The sequence below is a fragment of the Phodopus roborovskii genome, unplaced genomic scaffold (assembly GCF_943737965.1).
Source record: "Phodopus roborovskii unplaced genomic scaffold, PHOROB, whole genome shotgun sequence".
Lineage (NCBI taxonomy): Eukaryota > Metazoa > Chordata > Mammalia > Rodentia > Cricetidae > Phodopus > Phodopus roborovskii.
Genome location: NW_026126598.1, coordinates 9,220,019 through 9,232,269, shown reverse-complemented (window position 1 = coordinate 9,232,269; position 12,251 = coordinate 9,220,019). Strand labels below are relative to the sequence as shown.

The 12,251-nt window shown below is 43.9% G+C and overlaps 1 protein-coding gene across 13 annotated transcripts in view; it reads left to right on the top strand.

Annotated features, from left to right (window-relative positions):
- Positions 1–12,251, top strand: part of Gtf2i (general transcription factor IIi) — an 82,067-nt gene that overhangs the window by 26,650 nt on the left and 43,166 nt on the right. For all 13 annotated transcript variants that reach the window (XM_051204861.1, XM_051204860.1, XM_051204856.1 and 10 more), the window contains exons 4-8: positions 55–189; positions 3,111–3,294; positions 3,439–3,467; positions 9,690–9,744; positions 10,097–10,140. In XM_051204861.1, the coding sequence (XP_051060818.1) occupies positions 55–189; positions 3,111–3,294; positions 3,439–3,467; positions 9,690–9,744; positions 10,097–10,140 (447 nt within the window). The remainder of the gene's footprint in view (positions 1–54; positions 190–3,110; positions 3,295–3,438; positions 3,468–9,689; positions 9,745–10,096; positions 10,141–12,251) is intronic.

Genomic DNA, 12,251 nt, shown 5'->3' with positions numbered 1-12,251 from the left:
AGAAACAAACTGGGACAGTGGATATGAGCCTTTGCACCCCTGATTATTTTACAGGCGTTGAAGAAGAAGAAAAGGCCGCAGAGATGCACAAGATGAAATCTGCCACCCCAGCAAATCGGATGAGCGTGGATGCTGTAGAAATCGAAACACTCAGAAAAACGGTGGAGGATTATTTCTGTTTTTGCTATGGTAAAAGAACAACGCTCTAAAGTTTGAGAAAAGTGCATTACATGATGATATTTTCTTCTCTTTAAAAAAAAAATGTGTTTGCGTATACATGCGTGCATTTGTGGGTGTGAGAGCTTTCGTGTGAAGGTCTGGACAAGTTGGTGGAGTTTTTTCAATTTCTCCTTTATGTGGATTGGGGGATTGAACTCAGGTTTGTGCAACAGTTACCGACTATTCCACTGGGCAGCCTCCCTGGCCGCTAAGACACATTTTCTAAGTGGTGGATTTTGTAATTGTTTTGACATTCATATAATAAATTTTTATAAATTTGTGTAGATTAATTGGTGAATTTAAGAGATTAATAAGTCAAAAGAATTTAGACAACTATGTAACTTATTTTTACCATTATTGGGCTGGCATGGTGGCATGTGAGTGGACCTCTGAATTTCAGGCCAGTCTGATCTACAGGGTGAGAGCCTGTCTCAGAAGACAGAAAGGAAAAAAAGTCAGCTATAAATTTTATTGTTCTTAGTGTTTGTATATTCATGGGAGGGGTGTGTGCATGCCTGGCATGGTGTGCATGAGGAGGTCAGAGGACAGCTTTGGAGTCAGTTCGCCCCATTACGTGGTTCTGTGTTCAACAAGGCTTGCATGGCAAGGTCCTTTGCCCTTTGAGCCAGCGGTTGCACTGGCCTGAGAGTTGCTTGTTTTTGACGTCAGTGCTGGCCCTCCACTCTCTGTACTCCCACTCTGCATTAGTCCCATCATTTGCTACAGCAGATTGTACTGTCATCACTATAATTTAGGTCTAGGATTGAACCCAGAACCTCACTAAGAAATCATTTGACAACTGAGGTGCACTCCATCCTTAGCCTTATTTATTTATTTATTTTATTGTAAGACAGGGGCTCAATGATTCTCATGCTGGCTTTGAACTCTCTTCAGCTCAGGCAGGCTTTGAACTTTCTTTGATCCTCCTGCCTCAGTCTTCCACTTAGTTGGGCTTATAGAGACACCGTACTGGCTAGAGTGAGGCAGGGCCTGCATTTTGTGTTCTGGCAGAATGCCGCTTACTGGTTTTTGGTGAGCTCTTTTTATTTTGTTGTGTTGTTGTTTCTATTTCGTCAGACAGCGTTTTTCTGTGTTGCCCTGGCTGTCCTGGAACTCAGAGATTTGCCAGCTCCTGCTGGGATTAAAGGAGTGGTCCTCCAAGCTCTGCTTGTGATAAGCTCTTGATGAGTTACTTTGCTTTATGCGTGTCTGTGGAGAGGGAGGGGTATGTGTGTGCAGATGTGTACCTGGTGAGTGCATGTGGAGGTCACATGTCTTTGTCATCACGCTCTACCTTATATTTCTTTTAAAAGTTTTTTTTAAAAATATTTTTTGTGATTGTACACACCCGTGTGTCTATATCCATGCATCCCACAATGTATCTGTGCAGGGGTAAGAGGGTGAACAACTTGTAGACGTTGGTTTTCTATTTCTACCATGGGGTTCTGGGAATTTTGAGCTCAGGTCCTTGGGCTTGGCAGCAAGCCACTCCCATTTGCTGAGCTATCTTGTCAACATTCCTTTACTTTTAAACTTTTTCTATCTGTATGACTCGTTTTACCTCCGTATCTGTGTGTGTACCGTGTGTACCTGTTGTCTGCGGAGGCCAGAAGAGCATGCGTGATCCCTTGGAACTGGCCTATCGGTGGTGGGCAGCATATTGTGGAATATTAGTTTCAGATGTGTTACATTTATTTATGCTGTGGAATATTTGTTTAATGATGCAAAGATGTGTTGCATTCTTTTATGTTGCTTTTGTTTAACTCTGTAAAGCTGTGTGTTTGTCTGCCTAAAACACCTGATTGGTCCAGTGAAGAGCTGACCGGCCAATAGCTAGGCAGAAGAGGGATAGGCGGAGCTGCCAGGCAGAGAGAAATCTAGGCTGAAGAGAGAAGAGTGAGGAACAAGAAAGTGAAAAGGAGGGGAGGACAGCAGGGTCCCAGCCACCTAGCCACCCAGCCACCCAGCCACATAGCCGCCCAGCCACCCAGCCACATAGCCACATAGCCACATAGCCGCCCAGCCACCCAGCCACATAGCCGCCCAGCCACCCAGCCACATAGCCACATAGCCACCCAGCCACATAGCCGCCTAGCCACATAGCCACATAGCCGCCCAGCCACATAGCCGCCCAGCCACCCAGCCACATAGCCACCCAGCCACCCAGCCACATAGCCACCCAGCCACCCAGCCACATAGCCACCCACGGAGTAAGAAGAAAAGAAAGATAAATAGAGTAAAGAAAGGCAAAAAGCCGAGGCAAAACATAGTTAAAGAGAAACAGGATAATTTCAATTAGAAAAGCTTGCTAAAAACCAGTCAAGCTAAGGCTGGGAATTCATGAATAAGTCTGTATTTATTTGGGAGCTGGGAGGCTGGCCCCCAGAGTTAAAAAACAAAAGCACATCTACAGTGGCAGTGTGGGTGTTAGGAATCAAACTCCGGTCCTCTGGAAGTCCAGTGCTCCCGATGACTCCATCTTATTTATTTATTTTTGGTGTTTTGAGACAGGGTTTCTCTGTGTATAGCTCTGGCTGTCTTTCCTGGAACTCCCTTTGTAGAGCAGGCTGGCCTCAAACTCAGGAGATCTGCCTGCCCCTCCTGAGTGATGGGATTAAAGGCATTTCCTTTTTGAGGCAGGTCTTAGAGAATCTGGAGCTCACTGATTGCATGGACTGGGTAGCCGGTGAACCCCGTGATTCCTTTTATTCACCACTGGGATTATAATGAGCCTACCCTGCTCCACTTTTTTGTGGGTGCTGGAGATCCAAATTTGGGTCTTAATGGTTAAATGGCCATCACTTTACATACTGAGTTATCTTCCCAGCTGCAGTGATTCAGTTTTCAGTGGTGACCTGGAGTCATGATAATTCCATGTCTTCCTTCCACAGGGAAAGCTTTAGGCAAATCCACAGTGGTCCCTGTGCCATATGAGAAGATGCTGCGTGACCAGTCAGCTGTGGTGGTACAGGGTCTTCCCGAGGGCGTTGCCTTCAAGCACCCTGAACATTACGATCTTGCAACCTTGAAGTGGATTTTGGAGAACAAGGCAGGGATTTCATTCATCATTAAGAGGTAAGGTGCCTTATCCTGTGTTTCTCACAGTTTGTACAACCATTTTGACCGAATCTGTGGTTATTTAATCCAGATGTTATTTGTGTCACTGTGTATGCTAGTCTTGTGTTTTCATACATGGCTTCATGTTTTGTTTTCATGCAGACCTTTCCTTGAGCCGAAGAAACACCTCGGTGAGTAGTTCCCTTGTTTACACGTTAGCCTCCTGGATTCCTGATTCTTTTCTTCCATTTTCTTTGAGTCTGTCATGTAAAACATTCTTGTTTTTCTTTGAGACAGGGTTTCTCTGTGTAGCTTTGTAGACCAGGCTGGCCTTGAAATCACAGAGACCTACCTGCCCCTGCCTGCCGAGTACAGGGACTAAAGGTGTGTGACACCACCACCTACCTGGCTTGATATAAGACATTCTTGAGTCAGGGGTAGTAGACAACCTGTAGCAGCTTACTGACGTGAATACATGGGTCTGTGTGGTGTTTCGTGTGTCCATTAACCAGGTCTGTCTCCCTCTGCTAGATCCTGAGTGATGTATTTGCTTGACCTAGTGTCACTGGAAGGCGGAGCAGTGTGTGTTCATCTCTAATGTAGTATGGACACCTTTTGAGATTTGCTCATGTGTTAAGAGATGTCATGTCAATGGCTATCATTTGACTATGATCAAAATATAACATCCATGTGTCAGAGCAGCCCAGAGGAATTGAGGAAGATGACTGGAGGGTGATTATAGCAGGACTTCTCTAGGGTGATCTGGCCATTCCTCTTAATTAAGGCAGGAGACAGTGGTACCTTCAAGCCAGGTCTACTTGACATGCCAAGTTTTCTTTTGTGTGTTGTGTGTTTGTTTAAAGTTTTATTTTTATTTATGAGTGAGTGAGTGAGTGTGCGTGTGCGTGCGTGCGTGCGTGCGTGCGTGCGTGTGTGTGTGTGTGTGTGTGTGTGTGTGTGTGTGTGTCCATGGAGCCAAAAGAGCATCAGATTCCCTGGAGCTGGAGTTCTAGGCAGTTGTGTGAACTATCCATTGTGGCTGCTGAGAACTGAACTCAGGTCCACTGCAAGAGCAATATGCACTTTTAACCTCTGAAAGGAGTCTCTGGGCCCCTACTTGACATATTTTAAAAGTGATACTCAGTACCACAGGAGACCTTTCTCTTTTTTCTCTCTCTCTTTTTCTTCTTCTTCTTTTTTTTTTTTTTTTTTTGTTTTTTTGTTTTTTGTTTTTTGTTTTGTTTTCAAGATAGGGTTTCTCTGTATTGCTTTGGAGCCTGTCCTAGAGCTTGTTCTGTAGACCAGGCTGGCCTCAGAAGCCTGATCTTCCTGGTAGGTGTGTATAACCATTTGTAACCACATCTGACTTACAGATATTTTCTGTTAAATGAAAAAGAAGTTAATTTGATCAGCTTTATTAAGGTATAATTGACATACTTAACTTAATCTATTTTAATTGTAAACTAGATGATTTTTAGTAAATGTACAACCTAACCATTTGAAATCAGGGTTGGGGACACAGCTAGTGGCAGTCTTGCCTCAGGTGTGGGAGGCTGAGTTCAGTGTCCCACACTGGAAAAACAACAATAGGCTGCTGTTTTTTTAACAAATGTTTGTTATATATACATATACATATACATATACATATACATATACATATACATATACATAGTGTTCTGCCTGTACACCAGAATGCAGCACCAGGTCTTATTATAGATGCTTTTAAGCTACCATGTGGTTGCTGGGAATCAAACTCTGGAAGAATAGCCAGAGATTTTAACGTCTGATCTATCTCTCTAGCCCTTGTTTGGTTATTCTGAGCCAGAGTGGCCTCACAGCCATAGACTTCCAGCTTCTCTGGTGCCAGGATTGTGGGTGACACATGATGAGTTCAGTGTGTGTTCTTGATGAAACTCTTTGCTAGATAGGTAATGGACAAGTATTTTTTCCCGTTCTAGGAATTGTTTTCGTGCTTGCTTGATAGTATTGTTTTTTTGTTTGTTTTTAATTTTGTGTGTATGGATGCCTGCATGTTTGTCTCTGCACCACGTGGTGTCTGGTACCTGAGGAGGCCAGAAGAAGGCATCAGGTTCCCCGGGACTAGAGTTACCTCTGGTTTTTAAGTCAGTTCTTGTAGGAGCTGGGAATTGAAAATAGGATCTCAGGAAGAGCAACCAGTGCTCTTAACCACTCAACCATCTCTTCAGCACATTTGCGTGGTAGTTTCACTTTTTTGTATTTGTTTTTTCAAGACAGGGTTTCTCTATGTCACAGTCCTGGCTGTCCTGAAACTCCCTCTGTAGACCAGACTGGCTGTGAACTCACAGAGATCCACCTGCCTCTGCCTCCTGAGTGCTGGGATTAAAGGCATGCACCACCACCACCCCGCTAGTAGTTTTACCTTTCATGTGTTGGCACCATGCATACTTCTGTGTACTTATGAATTTGTTCAGATGCCAGAGTTAGTTGATGCTGGATTATGCCATCGTCCCTCTCAACCTTATGTTTGGGACACGGTCTCTGCTCACCGACTGACTGGTGAACTCTGGACTCTGCCTGCTTTACCGTCAGCTTCAGCTTCTTAAGAGGGTACAGGGAATCCCAACTTGGGTCTTCCATGCTTGTGTTACAGATCCTCAAGCTACTGAACCATCTCCTCAGTGCCTAGTTTTACATAAAAAAAGTTAAATTTATTTCATGGCAGGGAGGGCATATTTGCTATAGCACGAGGTAGAGGTCAGAGGGCATCTTGCAGGAGTTAGTTTTGTCCATCATATGAATTCTAGGGCCCAAATTTTGGTTGTCAGGCTTAGCAGCAAGTGCTGTCACCTGCTGGGCTGCCTCCCAGGGCCTAGTCTTAACATTTAGAGGAAATGGCTTTTCCTCTTTTGTCACTTGTGCTCTGGATGCCTTTCTTCCGACAAGCTGTTGTTTGGGTGGGGAGGTGATTGAGTGCACAGGCTTGCTCATCACTCATGCTGATATGCTGTGCTGCCAAAAAAAGGAAAACATCACCAGACCTTGAGGCATGGACATTTGCCTCGCAAGTATTACAGCTTTTTAGCTCCTGGATCCAGGTCTGCAGTCTTTGGTTTCCAGTGCTGCTGGGTGTGGGACCCAGCATGTCAGTGCCAGTCAAATACATGCTCTACGGAGCGACACCTCCCAGATCTACAGTCTATTTTGGGTTTGTATATCACAGAAAGTAAAGGCATAAATTTGTCTTTGCATCTGGGTCTCCAGTATTCCAGAAGCAATCAGTGAAGAGCGCACTCACACTCTCTTTCTGTGTTGTCCTGGTAACTTTGCTGGGAGTCAGCTGACCCAGACTCTATTTCTGTGTTTTCTTCACAGCAAATGTGTGAGTGGAGAAAGTATCCCTCTCCTTCCTGCCACAGTGTGCCTTTTGTTTCTTACTCTTTGGTCTGGTTAGGGTTAAGACTGAATACTAGTGTCTGTAGTAGATGTCACCTTGATTGATGTCCATGTTAGGAGAGAACCGTCTTGTCACCTCCATGTTCTCCATGTTAGGTGAATATTACTCTTTGACCATTAAGGGGGTAAAGCATCAGTGTGTGGGGGCCCTTTTTTAAAGACTGAAACAAAGCAGGGTTGTGGCATAGGCCTGTAATTCCAGCACTCAGGGAGCTAAAGCAGGAGGATAGAACGTTTGAGGCCAGCAGTGACTTCATAAAGAAAAATTCAGGGTGGGGATCTCTGTGAGTTCAAGGCCAGCCTGGTCTACAGAGGGAGTTCCAGGACAACCAGGACTATATAGAGAAACCTTGTCTTGAAGCAGCCTCCCCCCAAAAAAAAAACCCATAAAGAAAAATTCATAATATTTGTTATGTTAGAAGTTTAGATTATGGCCACAAAAGTGGCAGAAGCAGCTTGCAGGGCAGCAAGTAAAAGGTACATGCTGCTAGGCCTGATGACCTGAATGATATCCCTGGGACCCAGATAAATAAGCTGCATGTGTTGGAAGGTATTTGCAATGCCTTTGCTGTGAGATGGAAGGCAGAGGCGGGGAAATGCAGAATTGATAGCAAGCCCAATAGTCCTGAGTACACAGAGCAGCAGAGGAAAAATAGGAGGGAGACCCTGCCTTAGTGAGGCGCACTTTGACACAGGCTCATGTACATGCCCGGTGAGGGAGCAGGGGCGAAATGGCATGTACTGTGAATGATTTGGAGCTTGTGTCTGATGTGTTCATTGTGGTATGGTTGTGCCAGCTAAGAAGCATCCCTTACTCTTTGGGCTTTTGTTAGGAGTGATCATTAATTTCTGTGATCAGTCTTTTACTTAAAATAGTGGAAGTAGTCAATTAAATTGTCGTCCTCACAATCAAGCACGACACCTTGAGCATGTTAAGCACATGGTGTGTCAGTGACTTACATATCCAACCCCTATTTTTTTATTTTGTGTGTTGTGTGTATATGTGTTTGTCTCTGTGTAAGGGTCCACCTAGGTGTGTGTACACAGATGTGGAGGCCAGAGATTAACAAAAAAGTACTGTCCTCTATTGTGTTACACTTTAAATAAAGAATAATTGAATTTACTTATTTTGGGTGTGGGTCTGGGTACATTTGTACCACAGCGTGTGTAGGCCAGAGAGCCTTATTTATTTATTTATGTTTATCTGGAAGCTTATTTGTTTGTTTATTTATCTGGAAGCTTATTTAGAGACACTCTTGTTCTATAAAGATCCTCTGTCACAACCTCCTGGGCAACAGGAACTCACTCTGTAGACCAAGCTGGCCTGCCTCTGCCTCTGTAGTGCTGGGATTAAAGTCATGTGCTACCATGCCTGACTAAAATAAGTTTGTTTATTTTTTTACAAACCAAGTATCTAACTTATTTTCAGATATTGGGGTGGGGGGGTCTGGTTGTTTCTGATTTTTTTTTTTTTCTGACAGACATTTATATGGCATCTGATGAGCTTTAGCTCATGATCCTTCTGCCTTAGTCTCCTTAGTGTTGTGATTGCAGAAGTGCCATTATGCCCACCTAGGGACTTGACTGAATTTACAAATTAGTTCTTTGGGAGTTGGTCATGTGATTGATGTTAAGGAAGGGGAGGCAGGGAGATCATTGCTTGTTGTGCTCTGTAGAGTGAGTTCATGGCCAGCCTGGGCATCTTCATGGAATATGTACCAAAATGAGGTATAACCAGTAGAATGGTCTGAGCTCTATCCCAGGGACTCTCACAATGGAAGGAGAGAACCGGTTTTTGCATGTTGTCCTCTGACCTCCAAGCTGAGGTACATGCACACCACCTGCCTCTCAATATTCAAACACACCAGTAAATATATTTTTAGAAGTCAAGGAAGGGCTGGGCATGGTGGTGCACGCCTTCAATCCCATCACTCAGGAGGCAGACACAGGTGGATCTCGATGGGTTTAAAGCCAGCCTGGTCTACGTAGTAATTTCCAGACTAGCCAGAGTGACGTAGTGAGATCCTGTCTCAAAAACCAAACAAAAATGAAAGAAGGTAAACCATGGAGAAAGAGCTGGAGACAGAGTTATTGTGGTCCTGATAGGCAGAGCACTTGAGGAGACATAGGTTCAGTCCTCAGTACAGCTAAAACAAAACAAACGACATTTTACTTTCCCACATAAGGCCTTTTGCTCTGTAGACCTAGGCTGGCCTCCAACTCCCTGAGATTCTCCTGCCTCTGCCTCCCGACTGCTGGGATCAACGGCGTGTGCCACCACAGCTGACAGTCATTTTAATTGCAGTATAGTTTGACATTTGAAAATGGGCAGCTGATCATTAACTGTGAACACTTCCATCACATCTCACAAAAGCCCCCACACTGAGGTGGACCCACTGACCTTAAGTAGGGTCACATTTGCATCCGCATTCTTATTGTATGCCACTCAAGAAATGTTTTATTTCTGTATTCAGCTCACTGATGAAGTAAGTGTGTGTGTGTGTGTGTGTGTGTGTGTGTGATGAAAAGTGGATGAAGGAGCTTAGAGGCTGTCTGTGTTTGCATGTGTTCCAGCCCCACCTCAAATCCCCCACAAGCCAGGTCAGAGTAGTTTATGTCTTAGTCTGGCACTGTGTGAGGTGTGAGATTGTTCAGAGTTGAAGGCCAGCCCAGGTTACATAACCCTGGCTACAAATACAAAAACAGCAACAACCAAAGGAGTTGGATGTGGGCTTCATGGTGGGGCACACTTTTAATCCCGGCAATTGGGAGGCAGAAGCTGCTGGATCTCTTGAGTTTGCCCAGCCTGCTCTACAAATCAAGTTTTCAGGACAGCCAGGACTGTTACACAGAGGTACCCTGTCTCGGAAAGACAAAACAAAACAAACAAAAAAGTTGGGATATTGTTTGGGAATATTGAAACATTAACCATACTTGAAATGTTGTTAAACTTGAATGTCACTGGCTTTTGTTTGTAGGTGGCCGAGTGATGGCATCAGATACTGAGCGGACCATCCTGTCCCCCAGTGGAAGGTAAACCATCCCTCACCAGCATTGTAGTGCCACGTGCCCCAGAGTTGCCAAAATAGCCACACATCCAGAGTGCCCTGTGCAGTTGAACACTTGGTGGTAAAAATGCAAATCTCAGTTTTGAGAAAAAGGCTTACTTTCTAATAGCCCAGCATAGTCTCATATTGGAATGACCCTGCCTCAGGCTCCTAATTGCTGGCATTACAGGCGTGTGGCACCAGGAATATAGGTTTGACTCAGTAGTTGTGCGTGGTGGTACTTCTTGTGTAAGGCTGAACAGCAGGGAAGCTGTTGCCTACGGTGCTAGTGGCTCTCACAGTTGCATCCCATGATCCAAGTTTCTTCCTCCTTTCAGTTGTGGCCCCATCAAAGTGAAGACTGAACCCGCAGAAGATTCTGGTATGTACTAGTACTCTTAGAATTTATTATAAAAATAGAGTATTTCCCTTAGTTGAGGAGTTTCTATTTTGAGTTGCTAGTTATTGTGTTTTGTTATGCTGACCAGACTGGCCTCTTATAAGCCTCCTGCCTAGGCATGTGTTAATCTACCCAATTTCATTGTAGGAAGGGCCCCTGAAGATTCATTTACAATTAATAATTAATTTGTGCATGTGCCTGTATGTAAATATGGTATATTTGTTTGCATGGGTGGGAGGTTGTGTGCCTGTGCATGCTTCAAGGCCAGAAGAGGACATCCAGTGTCTCCTGTTCTAACGAGTACTTTGAGGCAGGGTCTCTGGGAACCCAGGCTGGCTGTCTTGGAAGCTCCGTCATCTTGTTATTGCCTCCTGTAGAGCTGAGGTTATAGGCATTGGCCGGTTTGGTTCATTTATCATGCCTGTTCTGAGATACTCTAAGCTCTGGTGCTTAGGATCAGGTAGAAAGTATTCCAGACTAGAGCTGTTTCTCTAGTTCCCTCACTGTGGTTTGAATTTGTAATTTCCTCATGGGAGATGAGGAGACAAGGCTGAACATTTCATTCATGTACTCATTAGCCATTCCTGTGTCGTCTTTGATTACATGTCTATTTAAATGCTGTTTTTTTTTTTATCTTTGTGTGTGTGTGTGTGTGTGTGAGAGAGAGAGAGAGAGAGAGAGAGAGAGAGAGAGAGAGAGAGAGTGTGTGTGTGAGAGAGAGAGAATGTGAGAGTTGGGGGGGGGGGAGACAGTTCATCCAGGCACATGTGTGCTGTGGTGTGTCTGTTGAGATCAGACACAACCTCAAGTGTTGGTCTGAGACATTTTGCTACTGCATAGGCCAGACTCTCTGACCTGTGAGTTTCCAGGGACTCTCTGCCTTCCATCTCACTTAAAGAGAGCTGGTGTTAGAGACACATACACTGTGTCCACCTTTATATGGTTCTGGGGATGCAAACTCTAGTGTTTATGCTGTGTGATTTACTAAGTGAGTTCCTCCCCCAGCTCCTGTTTGCTCTATTTTTAACCTGTGGTTATTGAGTTTTTCCCCCAGTTGTCAGAAGTTCTCCATAATTTTTTGGATACAAGTCAGAAATCTGGTCTTGCAGATGTTTCTTATATCCTATGCTTGGTCTTTTTATTTTCTTTTATGGTATCTTTGAATCTCAGAAAATAATAAATTTGTGGTTACTTTGTTTTCAAGATTGGGTTTCTTTTTGTTTTTTAGATTTTAAAACATGTTTTACTCTTTAGTTCTCCCTTCCTAACCACCACCCCCCCTTTTTTTTTTCTTTTTGGAGACAGGGTCTCTTTTTATGTAGCCCTGGTTGTCCTGGAACTCTTTATGTATACCAGGATGGCCTTGAACTCATAGAGAACTGCCTACCTCTTCCTCTCCATGTCATGAGATTAAAGGCATACTCTACCATGTCAGGTTTAATTCATTTAAATTTTTTCTTTTTGAGGTTATAATTACATTATTTCTTCTTTCCCTTTCCTCCACTATACCCTTCCATATACCTTGCCTTTCTCTCTTTCAAATTCAGGCCACATTGTCATTACACACTCATTCAGTCTCTCTCTCTCTCTCTCCCCTAAATATAATGTGCTCAGTCTGTGTAATGTATGTTTAACAGAGAAGACTGTTTCTTTCTGATCTCAGTATTCCGTAGTTGCCTGTAGTTCTTTGTATAGGGTTGAGGTCTCATGGGTGTTAAAATTTTTTTAAACTTAATTTTCAGAGTTAGCATTCAAGGTGGTGGGTTTCTCTGTAGCATTTTTTTTTAATAAAATAATTTTTAAACCTGGAATGGTGCTGTACATCTTTAATCCCAGCACTCAAGAGGCAGACAGCCTGGTCTACAGAGCAAGTTCTAGGACAGCCAGGGCTATACAGAGAAACCCTGTCTCAAAAGCAAAAAAAATTAATTTATCTATTTTGCTTAAAAAATTGTATAGGGGCTGGAGAGATGGCATAGTGGTTAAAACACTGGCTGCTTTTCCAGAGGACCCAGGTTCTATTCCCAGTACCCACATGGCAGCACATCTGTAACTCCAGTTCCAAGGCATCTAACACCCTCCCCACACAAAGA